We start from the raw sequence: 15,257 nt of genomic DNA on the forward strand, positions 1-15,257 counted from the left end.
TGAGTGATTTATGTATATAGTACATGCATGATGTATATGCTTGTCCATAAACTTTATCTGGACACGTATTATTGCATTGAGTATCAATTGCAAAGTGGCTGAATACTCCAAGTGAATGCAGCCAAAAGAAGCTCAAAATCACTCATGAAAAATATCATATTGAGGTTTATGCGATCCTGGACTGCCAAGACTGCCAGGAAGAGACTAGTGCAGACTTTGCTGCAGAGATCTGCTGAAGTAAAATGGCCAAAAGCAGTAGTCTCAAGGGTAGCCAAGTTGCAAAGTTTTCACATTGTTCAAATTACTCAAAATCACACCCAGGAAACGAAAGTGGCATGAGGGTTCAATCTAAGTAGAAAAGATTAGGAAGAGCCGAAACAGCCTGCCAAATCCAAAGGATTGAAAAAGGAGTCAAAGAGGAGACACATGATGAATAAGCTCCTGCAAACAAGGATAGCTCTAAAAAAGGGGTGAAGTCATTGGGGACTCCCTGCTATCGCGTCGTGAAGCTGCCCCCCCGTCTCCGCCTGAACTGTCGCCTGCGCTTTACCTCCCCCCCCACCCCGCCTTTCGCCAGCCGCCGCCCCCCCCCCCAAGTTGCTCCCTCCCCCTGCAGCAACTTGCCCCTCCGGTAGCATAGCAACGTGATAGGTATGTTCTCAGCAGGGATGCGCAATGGAAACCTTTGGTCAAATGCCAGTGCATTCTGTGAGTGCCCCCCAGTCAAACACCTTGCGCATCATCCTCTCTGAGGAATAGCTCTTAGCCGTCCATGCCATAGAGCTGGAGTTGAAAGAAACAGTAATCTTTGGTCAGGTCGTTGGACACTCCCCATCGAGGGCCCAGCTGCAGGATTGGCTCCACTCCACACTGCAAATTGGCACAGCGCAGATCATGGAGGCAGTCCTCATGGGCCAAGGGATCTTCATGGTTCGACTCACCTCTGCGGATGCAACTCGTGAGTTACTGGAGAGCTCACCCTATGCCTCCACGAAGGGGGTCATTTACATGGTTCCCTGGTATAGCAGCTTCACAGTGGAGACATTTGCACTACATAACAAATTTCTCAGACATCCAGTCACCTTACTTTTCCCCGGACTTGCGGTAGAGTACCGCCAATTAGTGGAGGACTTTGGACGGCTCTTCGGCACAATTCTTCCTGCCTCCTTCACGGATGCAATGACAACTACAGGAGTCCTAAAGGTACAAGTGGCCGTGAAAGACACAAAGAGTATATCCAAATTCCTAGAGATTGAGGCAAGAGGTCACTCCTTTAGGCAGTAGGTCATTGTGATTGGGCAACCAGGGCAATGCCTGCGCTGCCATGACTTTGGGCATCACGTAGCAGATTGCACGTGTTTCGAAGCCAAGGCGGCTCTGCCAATAGGCCTGCAAGTGGACGTTGATGGTTTCACACAGGTCTAGAGACGACAAAGAGGGAAACGGCAGGGGGGCTGCAGCCAGCTCCTCAAACACAACCTCGTCGGCAGGGAGCAGGAGGGCGAGCGATGCCCCCCTGACGGAGCACTCTGCAGCCCCCCCTGCCCGGCCCACCAGGCAGGACCACAGTCCCCCACATCCACCACCCATGCCACAGACTACCTCACCTGAGATCCCACAGCCCCCACACCCACCCACCCCACCTCCCATGGATCCCCCATTGACTTTGGTCCACAACCCTCCCCTTCCAGTGCCACTAGCCTTCCCCCACACTCGCCACGCACCTCGGACCACACCCCACCATCCCTCAATCCTCTTCCCCCCCACCACCTCCCTTGCCGAGCACCCCCCCTGATCCGCACCTGGTACAGGTGATCCCTCCTAGACCCACCCCCCCTCCCACAAGAGGTGATGAGCCACACATGCCTACATTCTCCTCGCATCAACAGTCCTGCCCCCCCCCCACACAGCCACCAGCTCATCTGCCCCCGCCGCTCGTCACACCTTCTCGAGATAGACGGAGCTATTACCAAAGGAATTCTTCCGCAGTGGCCTGTGGTCTTACCTGAGAGTTGCGGAGCGTGAAGAGTTTCCACTACCTCTAGATGTGGGGATCTTCGTGGTGGGTAAGTCAAGGAGGGGCAAGGTCCATCTACTAGCACTACCGGATAGACCAAACTACGCCTTTTTCCTTCAGTCCTCTCACTCAAGGGATTGGATGATGACACAGATAGAGGAGGAGGTGAAGAGTCAGGTGGTGGACCACATCTCCCAGTGGATAAGAGAAGGATTAGCACTGTTTCCACAACAATGGCCAGGTTGCATGATGGACATTAACTGGCGGGCTTGTGCCAAGGTCCCATACTTGAGCATTATCTTTCGAGCCCCTCCACAGTGGAGAGCTCCGATGGATGTGATCGAGTGGCCCCTGGCACAGGTGGCCCGTTTCTACCAATGTACAGAGTCACGACTCTTAGCATGGCTGATAGATGCATTGGTAGTACCACCTAGAGCATCTATCACCCCCATCGAGGGCCCACCTAGAGCATCTTTGGTCAGGTCGTTGGACACTCCCTATCGAGGGCCCAGCTGCAGGATTGGCTCCACTCCACGCTGCAAATTGGCACAGCGCAAATCATGGAGGCACTTCTCATGGGCCAAGGGATCTTCATGGTTCGACTCGCCTCTGCGGATACAACTCGTGAGTTACTGGAGAGCTCACCCTATGCCTCCACGAAGGGGGTCATTTACATGGTTCCCTGGTATAGCAGCTTCACAATGGAGACATTTGCGCTACATAACAAATTTCTCAGACATCCAGTCACCTTACTTTTCCCCGGACTTGCGGTAGAGTACCGCCAATTAGTGGAGGACTTTGGACGGCTCTTCGGCACAATTCTTCCTGCCTCCTTCGCGAATGCAGTGACAGCTACAGGAGTCCTAAAGGTACGAGTGGCCGTGAAAGACACAAAGAGTATATCCAAATTCCTAGAGATTGAGACAGGAGGTCACTCCTTTAGGCAGTAGGTCATTGTGATTGGGCAACTAGGGCAATGCCTGCACTGCCATGACTTTGGGCATCACGTAGCAGATTGCACGTGTTTCGAAGCCAAGGGGGCTCCGCCGATAGGCCTGCAAGTGGACGTTGATGGTTTCACACAGGTCTAGAGACGACAAAGAGGGAGATAGCAGGGGGGCCGCAGCCAGCTCCTCAAACACAACCTTGTCGGCAGGGAGCAGGAGGGCGAGCGATGCCCCCCTGACGGAGCACTCTGCAGCCCCCCCTGCCCGGCCCACCAGGCAGGACCACAGTCCCCCACATCCACCACCCATGCCACAGACTACCTCACCTAAGATCCCACAGCCCCCACACCCACCCACCCCACCTCCCATGGATCCCCCATTGACTTTGGTCCACAACCCTCCCCTTCCAGTGCCACTAGCCTTCCCCCACACTCGCCACGCACCTCGGACCACACCCCACCATCCCTCAATCCTCTTCCCCCCCACCACCTCCCTTGCCGAGCACCCCCCCTGATCCGCACCTGGTACAGGTGATCCCTCCCAGACCCATCTCCCCTCCCACAGGAGGTGATGAGCCACACACGCCTACATTCTCCTCGCACCAACAGTCGTGCCCTGCCCCCCCCCCCCCCCCCCCCCACACAGCCACCAGCTCATCTGCCCCCGCCGCTCGTCACACCTTCTTGAGATAGACGGAGCTATTACCAAAGGAATTCTTCCGCAGTGGCCTGTGGTCTTACTTGAGAGTTGCGGAGCGTGAAGAGTTCCCACTACCTCTAGATGTGGGGATCTTCGTGGTGCGTAAGTCAAGGAGGGGCAAGGTCCATCTACTAGCACTACCGGATAGACCAAACTACGTCTTTTCCCTTCAGTCCTCTCACTCAAGGGATTGGATGATGACACAGATAGAGGAGGAGGTGAAGAGTCAGGTGGTGGACCACATCTCCCAGTGGATAAGAGAAGGACTAGCACTGTTTCCACAACAGTGGCCAGGTTGCATGATGGACATTAACCCAAGGTCCCATACTTGAGCATTATCTTTCGAGCCCCTCCAAAGTGGAGAGCTCCGATGGATGTGATTGAGTGGCCCCTGGCATAGGTGGCCCGTTTCTACCAATGTACAGAGTCACGACTCTTAGCATGGCTGATAGATGCATTGGTAGTACCACCTAGAGCATCTATCACCCCCATGGTCCGCCCGAGGGCCACCATGGGGAACTGGAGTTTGCCGTCCAGGCCTACAGCAAAGCGTACTTGTATGTCCCATAGTTCTTCATCCTCATCAATAGTTTCCACACTAAACAGATGCCTGTTCAGTCAATCATAGGTTTCCCCATGAGCTTACGCCTAGCATCTTGGAATGTGAATAGTCTCCACTACAGTGGGGCACATGGTTCCAAGAAGTTGATTGTTCAGTAGGAGTTGCAACCGGCCCTTGCGGGATGGATAGACATACTGCTTTTGCAGGAGCACAAGCTCACCCCCGCTCAGGCCCATTGGGTAGAGAAGGTTCTCCCAGGCAGGGCACATACCTACTGGGAGTATGCCATCAGTGCCCATGGCAGGAGTGGAGGCATATGCACCTCTATTGGCCTGAGCCTTACCGCCTGCGTACAGGATCATGGGGCGATTGTGGTAGGGAGGGTTCTATGGGTCAAGTTGGATATTGGGGGATTAGAGTCCTCAATGTCTATGCTCCCACTGAGGTCAGCGCACACAACAGGTTCTAGGTGGAGATTATAGCAAGATTCCCAGAGATGGACTCCTGGATTATTGGAGGAGACTTCAACAACCTGGAGGCCTTAGAGGACTAGCAAGGTAGAGGTAGAAACTACCGGGGCATGGCTGGGGAGGAGCAGGAGGCATGGGAGGTCTTCCTACTGGTACTAGGAGCTCGTGATGCTTGGAGAGACCCAACTTTCCACAAGAGGGAAAGGTCATTGGACTTCTCATGGGGATACAGGCGGCTAGGTGGAGTCTTGCTAGAGCAGTTGGATAGGTTCTATGTGGGAGAGTGGGGATCCTCTCGCGAAGGCCAGATAGGGCAGTTGGCTGGCACCACTCTATCTGATCACTACCCGGTCCTCTTGACACTTGATTCCCCAGCATCTTCCCTAGGTACACAATCCTGTGGAATCCCTGACTTGATCTACAGGAGAGGAGGTGAAGAGACAGATTGAGCTGATTTGGACTAGGGAGTGGAGTAGGTGGGACCAAATTGCAGAGGAGGTTGCAGAGGTCCTAGCCACATCGAGCAGTATCTGCCAGGAGGCAGCCCTAAAAGCTAGGCAGTAGTGCTAGGAGGAGGAGAGAGCACTCCGGCGGGACCTAGCAGCTACGTAGAAATTACTATAGGAGACACCAGGGGATCCCATCCTCCACGCATAGGAGGTGCGTGCACGAGCAGCCATCGCCGGCCTAGAGGACAGATGCTCCGAGTTCTCATTCCACACCTCAACAACCTTCTAGGCGCTGAAAGGGGACACGATGTGTAGGGAGTTCTTTCAGGCACACCAGCCCCACACCTCAGGAGAGCAGATAGGCAGCCTTCGGGATCAGTATGGGAGGATTCGCTCTAGCCCAGACGAGGTGATAAAGATTGCCACCGACTATTATAGACGCCTTTTCCAGCAGGAGACTGCCTCAACCATAGGACAACGTTGCAAACAACAGGTCTGGGATCACATCCCGTCCCTCGTCACAGAGATGTAACGCTTCCTCCTAGCTCCCTTCACAGAGAAGGAATTAGAGGAGACTTTCCACACACACGAAGGGCAGAAATGCCCTGGAGAGGATAGCCTCTCTAAGGCCTTCTTCACTACCTACTGGGAGGTGGTGAACGACCCCCTACTGATGGCCTTCCAGGAGATTTTCACTTCAAGACAAATGCCATGGAGTCTTTCGACAGGCCTTATCAGCCTTCTCCCCAAAGGGGGAGACCGGTTGGAGCTTTCCCAATGGAGACCGATCACCTTATTGTCAGTGGCCTATAAGGCACTAGCAAAGATGATTGGTAGGCAACTATGCCCCGTGCTTCTAGACATCATTCATGACACACAGACAGGCTTTGTCCGGGATAGGAGCATCCTAGACAATGTATTCACCTTCTTTGGGGCGACAGAGTGGGCTCAACACAGCGGGCAGAGACTGCCCGTACTACTCTTGGATTTCAAGAAAGCTTATGACAGGGTGGACTACGATTTCCTAGAGGGCGCCATGGTGAGGCTGGGTTTCCCCCAAGCTTGGATTCGCGGGGTCTCCGCACTTTACAGATCGGCCACTAGTAGGGCTCTCATAGGTAGTAGGCGAGGGGAGGAGTTTTGACTGGAGAGATCGGTACGACAGGGCTGCCCCCTGGCCCCGTACCTGTTCCTACTCTTTGTAAAGGTGATATCTCACTTCTTCAAATCCTGTGTGAGCAGATTACACGGCCTCCGACTTCCAATGAGAGAGGAGACTGCGTTGCTAGACTTTTGAGTATGTAGATGATACAACACTCTACATAGAAGACGATGAGTTGATGCTGGAGAGAGAGAGGCTGGCTCTTGAGGTGTTCTCTTCTGCAGCAGGAGCGAAAATCAACTGGCAAAAGTTGGTTGGTTTCCTCATAGACATGGACTCTAGCACGGAGTGGGGAGTTCACCTTGGATTTTGATGGGTGAGCAGAGGGAAAACCGTCCGTACCTAGGGTTCCAAGTGGGACTCGACATCACTCCCACCCAACAGATTCTTCTAGTCCTCGATTCTATTCGGAGAAAGCTGACCTGATGGAGCACGGATCGCCTGTCACTAGCAAGCCGAGCCCTAATGGTTAACTAGGTCCTCCTAGCGACGGCTTGGTACATCGCCTCGTGTTGGTGCTTCTCCTCATCCTGCGTAGTGCAGCTTCGCCGCCTAGTGCGGAACTTCCTTTGGTCCGGGTCAGACAGCTCCAGGGATTCCAAGGCCAAGGTGGTGTGGGCGACCATCATACAACATTGGTCAGAGGGAGGGCTTGGGATCATAGACCCAGAGTATCAAAGTATGGCCCTCTTGGGCAAGCTAGTTGTCCACGGCCTCACACCAAGAGGGTAGACCTCGAATGTCCTATTGCAGGAGGGTCTTCAGGATTGTAGATCGAGGCTTTGGCAGTGAGTGGAGGCCGTCGCACTCCACCTGGGACCTTCTTCATCGTACAGGAGGGGGGGTGTCTGGCACTCGATAGAGGGTAGCAGGATGAGGGGATAGCTATAGGAGGGCACGCCACTTGATGAGCTGGAGTGGGATCCAGGAGGCTGGGTATGGCCGGTCACTGCGGTCACCAAGAAGCCACCGAGGTTCCTAGAGTACACTGCAAGGATTGGCAGAAATGTACTGATGCAGGAGGATATGGATTGAGCACCATCACATAGCAGGCAGTGGGCAGAGCACAGCATCACAGAGCCTTTCCAACGGACCTTCTAGCACCGCCTATGGGATAGTTGGAGGCCGAGGAGGGTATCATATTTCTTATGGCTGGTGACACATGGAGGCTTGGCGGTGGGGAAGTTGGCTTGCCCAAATGCAGAAGGAGGGAGGTTGTAAGCGCTGCACACAGCAGCCTTTGGAAACCCCAAAGCACTGCCTTTGAGGCAGCGCAACTCGTATGGAGAGAAGCATGCCGCATCCTTCACCATATAGCACCCAGCCTTGGATGTATCTCATGGGGAGCTTTCAGCTCGCAGGCAGTCAGCCAAGGCTATCACCTTCTGTATGAGGCCAGGATGCAGGTCATGATATTCATTATTGAGGCAGGGTCGTGCGCAGTGGTCGGTTTGGAGGCTCTACCCATCCGCCAGGTACTGGAGTCCATAGCAGACCGCTCTGAGGTATGGGAGATCATAGGGAATCTTATTGGTTGGCATATCTGGAAGGCGCGGTGTCAGGAGGCCTTCGGCGGAGAGAGACTTTCAGTACAGGCGACCTTAGCAGAGCTCTCGACCTCCATCATTCACTCCCTCTACGGCCGATGGGATCAGGTGTAGGGTAAGTCCAGGGCTCGTTAGGAGCTTCGATGTCATTTCATGCGCACTTGGGGCAGCCAAGATCTGTTTTTCGTGATGCAGGCAGGCAGCCCCAGATGGCGATTCACCCCCCCCTCCATGGCTTCTTGCTCCGATCCCCCCCAGATCGCCTTGGGAGGCTTGTATACATGATGTATTTGTGACTTTCATCAGCTCTAGCTAGTCTATTGAGCATGAGCACTCCATTATAATCAGTTTGTTTGAGTAATATAATCAGCCACATTTTACTTACAAAAAAAAAGGTGTGAAGTCATTGGACGCACAACATCTATGACAAGTACCAAGGGCAATCCTTCTGATGACAAGCAAAGATAGCTCCAAAGGATATATGGAGAGATAATTGGAAACACCACATCTATGACAAGTACTAGGAGCAATCCTTCGAATGGAAAACATAGAACCGGCCCAGATTTTAGATAGCCTTTGATGCTGTTTAACAAGAGAATCAGCATGATGCCAAGGCCCAAAGGGAATAGGCATGTCCTGTTTTCCCAGGATCATGCAACACGACACTACATTATCTTGACCATTGTATCAGAAGTAGAGCAATCTATTAGTTTTAATGAAATGCTTCGATCCTGCAATCTATCCTCACTTTAACTAGCTGAAATGGCTCAATCATATTGTGAATCAAAATACAAAGGGCCTATCATCATGACCCTTACCCTGAGGAAAGAGAACACCACCCATTCTAAAAATGCTACCCCCACTTTAAATATGCCTCTCACTCCCAAAAAATGAGCCTTTCAATACTCAAAGGAGGATCAAAGAATGCACCCTCCATACAAAGTGAAGCACCTTCAACATCAGTCCTACAAATGACCAACAATCAAATCCTTTGCATAAATGATCTAGTCACACGCCCACACAATAAAATAATAGCCACCAGGTCAGTATTAACTCATGTTGGTAGATCAGCACAAAAGCCTTCATTCCTACTTTAATTTCTGTGCATGCTTCAAGGTCAGCTAGACTTAAGATTAGTGCATATACATAAATTTATGTATGTCTCATCCTGTTGAGAAGGGAGAGAGGTGTCCTCCTCATGCACTTGCACATACTCTTCATAATACTCCAGCCCTCCTAAACTACCCTCATCATCTGGAGGTGAGAAATAACCGCCACCAAATTGACCCCAAACACCAAGGGTGCACTAGTGCATGCAAGGCCTGCACCACTTGTCAAGTCCCATCCTGGATAAGCATGTATTGTTAGTGATGATCCACCAACCCCATGTGATATATAGCCACGGTTGCACCCTAATCACATCGATATTTAGGAGACGAGACAGCTTCAAATAACCTTGAATGTCCAAAATTTCTACCCTGATAGCCACATCCCCCACCTCCTCATTCCAGTGGTACTTTTCCATTTTGATCTTCCTCTTAGGCCATGCCACCCCTTTTTTTTATAAAAGTTTTCGAGTTGGGTGCAAGGCTGAACAATGGCATTGTGCCCATCGCTGCGCCTCATGAAGGATTGAAGACAATGCTACACTCAGTATGGTTCAGAGATTGTATTTTTGACGTCTTAGGGTGAATTCTTAGGCATGCCATCATCCACTGAGCAAAGTGCAGGATGACTTGCAACCATCACCTAACAGAAAAACTGGAGAGGCAATTTTCTACTGGGCTTAGCATATAAAATTCACATAGCAAGCTTCACTCTCACCACATTGTACAGCTCTTGCTGGCCTTCTTTTTATCATCAATGAAGGAGATCAATACCTCCAATAACTCAGACAATTCCACAGTCAAGAGACCTTTTTCAAAGATTGCCATTTAACAGATCAATGATTTCATACCTCAGACCCTTCCACACTCCAGATCTGTTGCACAAGGTTACATCTCTAGCTCTTCAAATAATAGCAGACTGGATGATTCTTGCACATGCTCAATGTGCTATGGCCCACTAAAGACTCTTGGCATGGAACAAAACCATGTGGTCATGCACTCCACACAGTTTTACAACTACTTGACCTTCACCAACCACAAAAGCAATCCCTTTGTGAATAACAGACACCGGTTTTACCACTATTAGGACTCTGGGATTCCCCAATAATAGAATGGTGACTTTCATATTCAGGGCTGTCATGAATTAATACGAAAGTGAAGAACACAGAATTGCACACTGGTGCACACACCTTTTCGTGAGAATGTATTCAAGCATGAATTATCTTGTGATTTATGTATGCAGCAACAAATGGACATTTATATCGTGGGCCATTCCTATCCAAATTGCCCTGTTAGTGTTGTTTTTATTATGCATTTAATGGTAAGCTCGTATTGACATAACGGCATGGTTATAGCACACCAGCTGACCACATCATTGAGGATATGCCAGGGGCATATTTGTAGAGTAGAAATCTAACTAGTCTCCCAGTTAAGTGATTTTGTTACAAATGTCACTTGGATTCATTGATAGCCCTAGAAGCAGATAAATGTATATACATAACAAGGGATCTTTAAGAAAATAGATCAGTCATGAAATGAATATGGTAGCCAAAGAAATTAGTATAGCTTCAATTTGCTGAAACCCTCGTCACTCAAAGACAAATTTGGAGTATCCATAAGGACATGAGACCTTTGAATGTCTGATACATAAAACTGCTAGGAGTATTAAACATACAGGACCAACTATATTACTGAACAAAGTTGGGGAGCTAGTTTTAGGCCTGAAGCCTTGCGCCCAAAAGGGCCCAGCATCCAGAACTTTCAACATGGGACCTACCCAACGTGGAAAAAGTGATTGGAAGGCAGCACTTTAGTAGCAGAAAGCACTTCAAACTAGGGTATCTCAGATGCACATTGTTGAACCATATGTTTGAACTTTCAACAGTTTCATTTGTATCATTCTTGCATACTTGAACAGGTTTTATAAAACTGTTAGAAATTGACATTTTAGGTGGTATCAGACTAGGTAATAGAACCTACCAAAGTTACTGCAGCCAATCCACCTGGAGTTGGCTTAACATCCTCTAAAATGGCTTCTGTGTCCTGTATAAAGAGTGTTCAACCCATAAGTGGCTTAGCAAATCTCTCCATCTAGAAATAGCAACTTATTCTGGCAGTTCATAACCATGTTCTCCTGCTGTACTGAAAAATAGAGTGGAATGCTTTGGTGTCCTATGCTAAAAAGCATATGTTAAAAATGCATAGGCATCATATACTCATTATCTGACCTCTTTGAGAACAGAGAAAGTCGTTTCTGGGCCTGGTTGTTTAACTCGAAGACCAGATGCTTTCCATGCTTTATATCCTCCATCAACTCTGTAAGGCATCTGCAATATGAGATCAATATTCTATTAGAACAAAAGAGGAAAACAATCACAACCTTAAATGTGTGGTCAATTGTCTCATCTGTTGCATGGCATACCATAGCATACCTTTATCCCAGTTCTCCTCAAAGATCTGGCAATCTTTTTTGATTGGTTTCCATCTGCATCCATAACAATAACCTTTGTATTGCTCTGATAATAGCATGACAACAAAAGAAAATGCAGTTGCATCAGATAAATGACAAAAGTTACATCAGCAGAGCAGATTGTAAGCCTAGTTCAAGAATATACAAAGGATATGTACTGATGACAAGGAGTGCTTTGAAAAGACAAAGTAACATTTTCACTAGCGTAAATCGGTAATCAGCTTCACCCCATAGCCTGCATTGTATTTCTAATCTAACTTTATGAAACCAGCCTTCCTTCTTGGCAAGGGTGATAATGACCTGATTATTCACTAATTATAGCAAGCAATCAAATTCAAACTGAAATGCAAATGTTACCATGTAATCTTGGATAATGGACACACTCAGCCCCAAAGCTAGCACCCCTTGAGGTATTTCTTTGATTTGTATTGGTAAAGGTTGAAGTGCACTAAGACCCAACCTAATCTCCTTCAATCTTCAATACATCTTGCTATCAATAGCAACCAGCAAGCCTTCAAACCAATTTGCCCCTTCGTTTGCTTGAGGATTGACATTCAATTTTCTCCTTGGAAGACAAATTCTGCCCCAAACTTTATGTTGGCTTGCTGACAGCTTGGGATCTTCTGAAATTCCCAAATTTGAGCAGCTGAATTTCAAGTACTAGGCCCTAAATTCTGTGCAAGCTTCCTGACGTGGATGCCAAACCCTAATTTCTCCTATAAATTAGGGTTTACAGCAGTGAATCTCTAAATTATTCACCTTTCAATGGCTGAGATAACTTGAGAAATGGCTGGAAAATGAGAGACAATGCTGAGGAGAGAGAGAATTCAGACTTCTGTAACGAGAAATAGGCTGATCTCTACTGCTGCCCTGTTGGAACAGCCCTTGGAGCTGTCGCTTACAGCCAGGAGGCTATCGCTTACCCACAATCTCCACTGCCCAATTGTCGCCTGCTGTCCTAACACCTTGGGCTGCTACTGCCTATAACTGGTAAGGCTCCTAGTGGCTGCAAATGGCCCTCATCTGCTGCTGGCAACCTGCTCATTCAGCTTCTCCTCCAATTGCCTCCTCCAGAATGACTCTCCTCCCACTCCCAGCCTCCTCTCACTCACATATGTTACTTTTATACATGCTCTTGTGTGTGAATACACCTTAGGTGTGTAAGTGTGTGTATCAAAGATGCAAACACCTTTAAAACCTCCTAGCATTTAATAAGGGTCAAAGGTTTGGGGAAAACCCTAGGCCTATATAATGAAGCCCTAGGCATTGTACTTTCATCATCTATCACATCAATCTATTCAGCTTGTTGTGTGCGCACAAGAATTCTATCACACACACTCTCTCTCTTTCTTCTCCTCTCTCCATCATGGAGCTTCACCCTCCATAGCCTGTTTGTCTATCTTCGTGAGCTTCATACCCAACAGTGGTATCAGAGCGGGTTCAACTCGACATCTCAACCATCATCACCTACATGTCTCAAACAGCTGACACTAACATTGGCCTAGCAACTCTGCCATGTTTGCACATTACTGCTAAAGAAGATGATGATGATGCGACCTGTTTAGTCCTTGCTCTAGTCCTTTACCTGAGACCAAACGAGCCACCTATTAGTCTTCCTGTTGACGAGTTCTACTACGCATCTATGTCCATTTTGCCTAGTCTACCCTCTTGGAAACCTGCCATCTCTAGCTGTGACTTAGTGGCCTGTGCCTTTGTCATTGTCTATTGCACCCAGCCTCTCTGCCCACCAACATTGTCACCTGCCTACGTAGCTCAACCTACCCTTTGACCTATCATGCTGTCACATCCTCGACGGGTCATTGACACACATCACCATCAAGCTGTCTCAACACATTCTTGACATCAATATGAGGTTTTCATTAATCAAACCTTAAATTAATTTACAATAAAACTTTTTTGTTAGGGGTAGTTCACACATAACTTAAAGGATTTTGATTTTTATCAACAGTCTTCAATATTTCCTTGACAAAATTTGGGACATTTTACACCAGCCACCTGTCTCACCTCAAATCACCCGAATTCATCAAAGTCTTATCCACATTTTGATTTTTATTGAAATTTCTCCAAATTTTATCACAAAATTTGGGGCTTTTGTTAAAAAGCCCTCTATATGGTATCTATCATCATGATGGCAAGATATGGCATTACCATTGAAAAATTCTTGAGAGTTAGCTTCTCCATTTGGAAGACGAGGATTTAGCTCATACTTATGCAGGAAAACGGATGGAGAGTTTTGTCCAATAACAAGCCGGAGCACGTTCGGGGCAACCCACAACTTCACCAAGAATGGCTCAAGAAGAACAAGAGTGTGCTCAACATCATCCGGCTCGGCCTCTCTAACAACTTTCTTCATTAGCTTGATCTCACAAAAACAGCAAAAGAGGTATGGGATGGCCTTCAAGTCACATTTGGGGGAGATATTAAAATAATTCATGTTTATTTTTAAATATATAATTATCTGCTATCTCCTACAATTCTTTGGAGACTCTTAAGCAACATCTTAATCATTTAAGTCTCCTTTACCAACGATTGACCACTCTCATTAGTCATCTAGATGAGGACGATAAAAAAGGTTGTACTTCTTAACAACTTGACGAAAGAAGCACAATTCAATGAAACTGTGACAACTTTAAAGGTGGCTCGAGAGACCAAACATGAGGAGATGATCACCATCCTTTTGAAGGATGAAAGGTCCAACAAAGATTTTGACATAGCACCGGTAGCTTTCTACACTAAGAAACAAATGCCCAAGTGTTCATATTGCAAGCGTATTGGTGAAATTGTTGACCAATGCTACAAAAAAAAGGACAAGTAGCAGCATGCCCACTATGCTATAGCTCACACCTTATTTGATAGTGATCCTGACGAGCCACCTACTACTTCTGATAAGGCCCTTAATGTATCTATTTAGTCATTGTCTTTTGGCAATGATGAACCCTATCAATATGCATTTTGAATTCAATCATAAATAAATAAATAAATAATGTGTTTGGAATTAGACATTGACCATGCTAATGAATGCATTAAGACCCTTTCAACACATCTATTTACTATGTGGGGCACTCTACCCAGATTTTTATCTGAAAAGATTTGGTGAATAATTTTGAAACCCGAGTATCTCTTGGAAACTTTACCTCTAAACTCTCTCTTTATGTGCCAAGATCTACACAGGTATCAATACCTCATCTAGCTTCTCAACCTCTAGCTAAATTTCAATACATACATCCTTTGGCACATCACCTTAAAAAGACCTCAACAAGCTCACATGAAAGGAATCATGTATTCGCTAGTGTGGTGGCAATTTCAATCTATAAGCAATATCATTGATCTCTCCAACACCTAGAAGGATCCATAATAACACATAACTTTGGATATAATCTCTCGCTACCTTTCATCTTTTCCAGCCTTGCTTTTTCAAAATGCAACAGTAAATAATCACCCTTTGCAAACTGCAAAGCACCCCTCTTTTGCTTTTCCTGCAATGGCTAAAGTGCATACTTAACCTTCACATAGGCTGCATCCATCTTCTACACATAATGATCAGCCTCAAAGATCTTATCTTCGATGTGCAAGATAGAAGGCACCTTTTTGCCACCCTTAACAACTTCAAATGGAATCTTACCAATGGAACTATTGTATGCAAACTCTACCAGAGGCAAGTACTACTCCCATTATGTCTTATGCTCTAGCACATAGCACCTCAAGAGATCTAAAACTGTGGAGTTGGCCTCTTCGTACTGACCATCTATCTTTGGATGGAAGGATGAAGAATACCTATATTCTCAAACAGCCCCTTCCAAAACAAAT

The 15,257-nt window shown here is 47.6% G+C and overlaps 1 protein-coding gene across 1 annotated transcript in view; it reads right to left on the bottom strand.

Annotated features, from left to right (window-relative positions):
- LOC148015629 (uncharacterized) overlaps positions 1–15,257 on the bottom strand; it is a 133,199-nt gene that overhangs the window by 4,105 nt on the left and 113,837 nt on the right. Inside the window, exons 7-9 of the mRNA XM_087665605.1 lie at positions 11,392–11,475; positions 11,188–11,286; positions 10,940–11,002 (exon numbers count right to left, since the gene is read on the bottom strand). Coding sequence (XP_087521731.1) covers positions 10,940–11,002; positions 11,188–11,286; positions 11,392–11,475 — 246 coding nt within the window. The remainder of the gene's footprint in view (positions 1–10,939; positions 11,003–11,187; positions 11,287–11,391; positions 11,476–15,257) is intronic.

Source organism: Lygodium microphyllum, chromosome 24, assembly GCF_053477565.2.
Source record: "Lygodium microphyllum isolate KBCC chromosome 24, Lygodium_microphyllum_v1.1.10, whole genome shotgun sequence".
Classification (NCBI taxonomy): domain Eukaryota; kingdom Viridiplantae; phylum Streptophyta; class Polypodiopsida; order Schizaeales; family Lygodiaceae; genus Lygodium; species Lygodium microphyllum.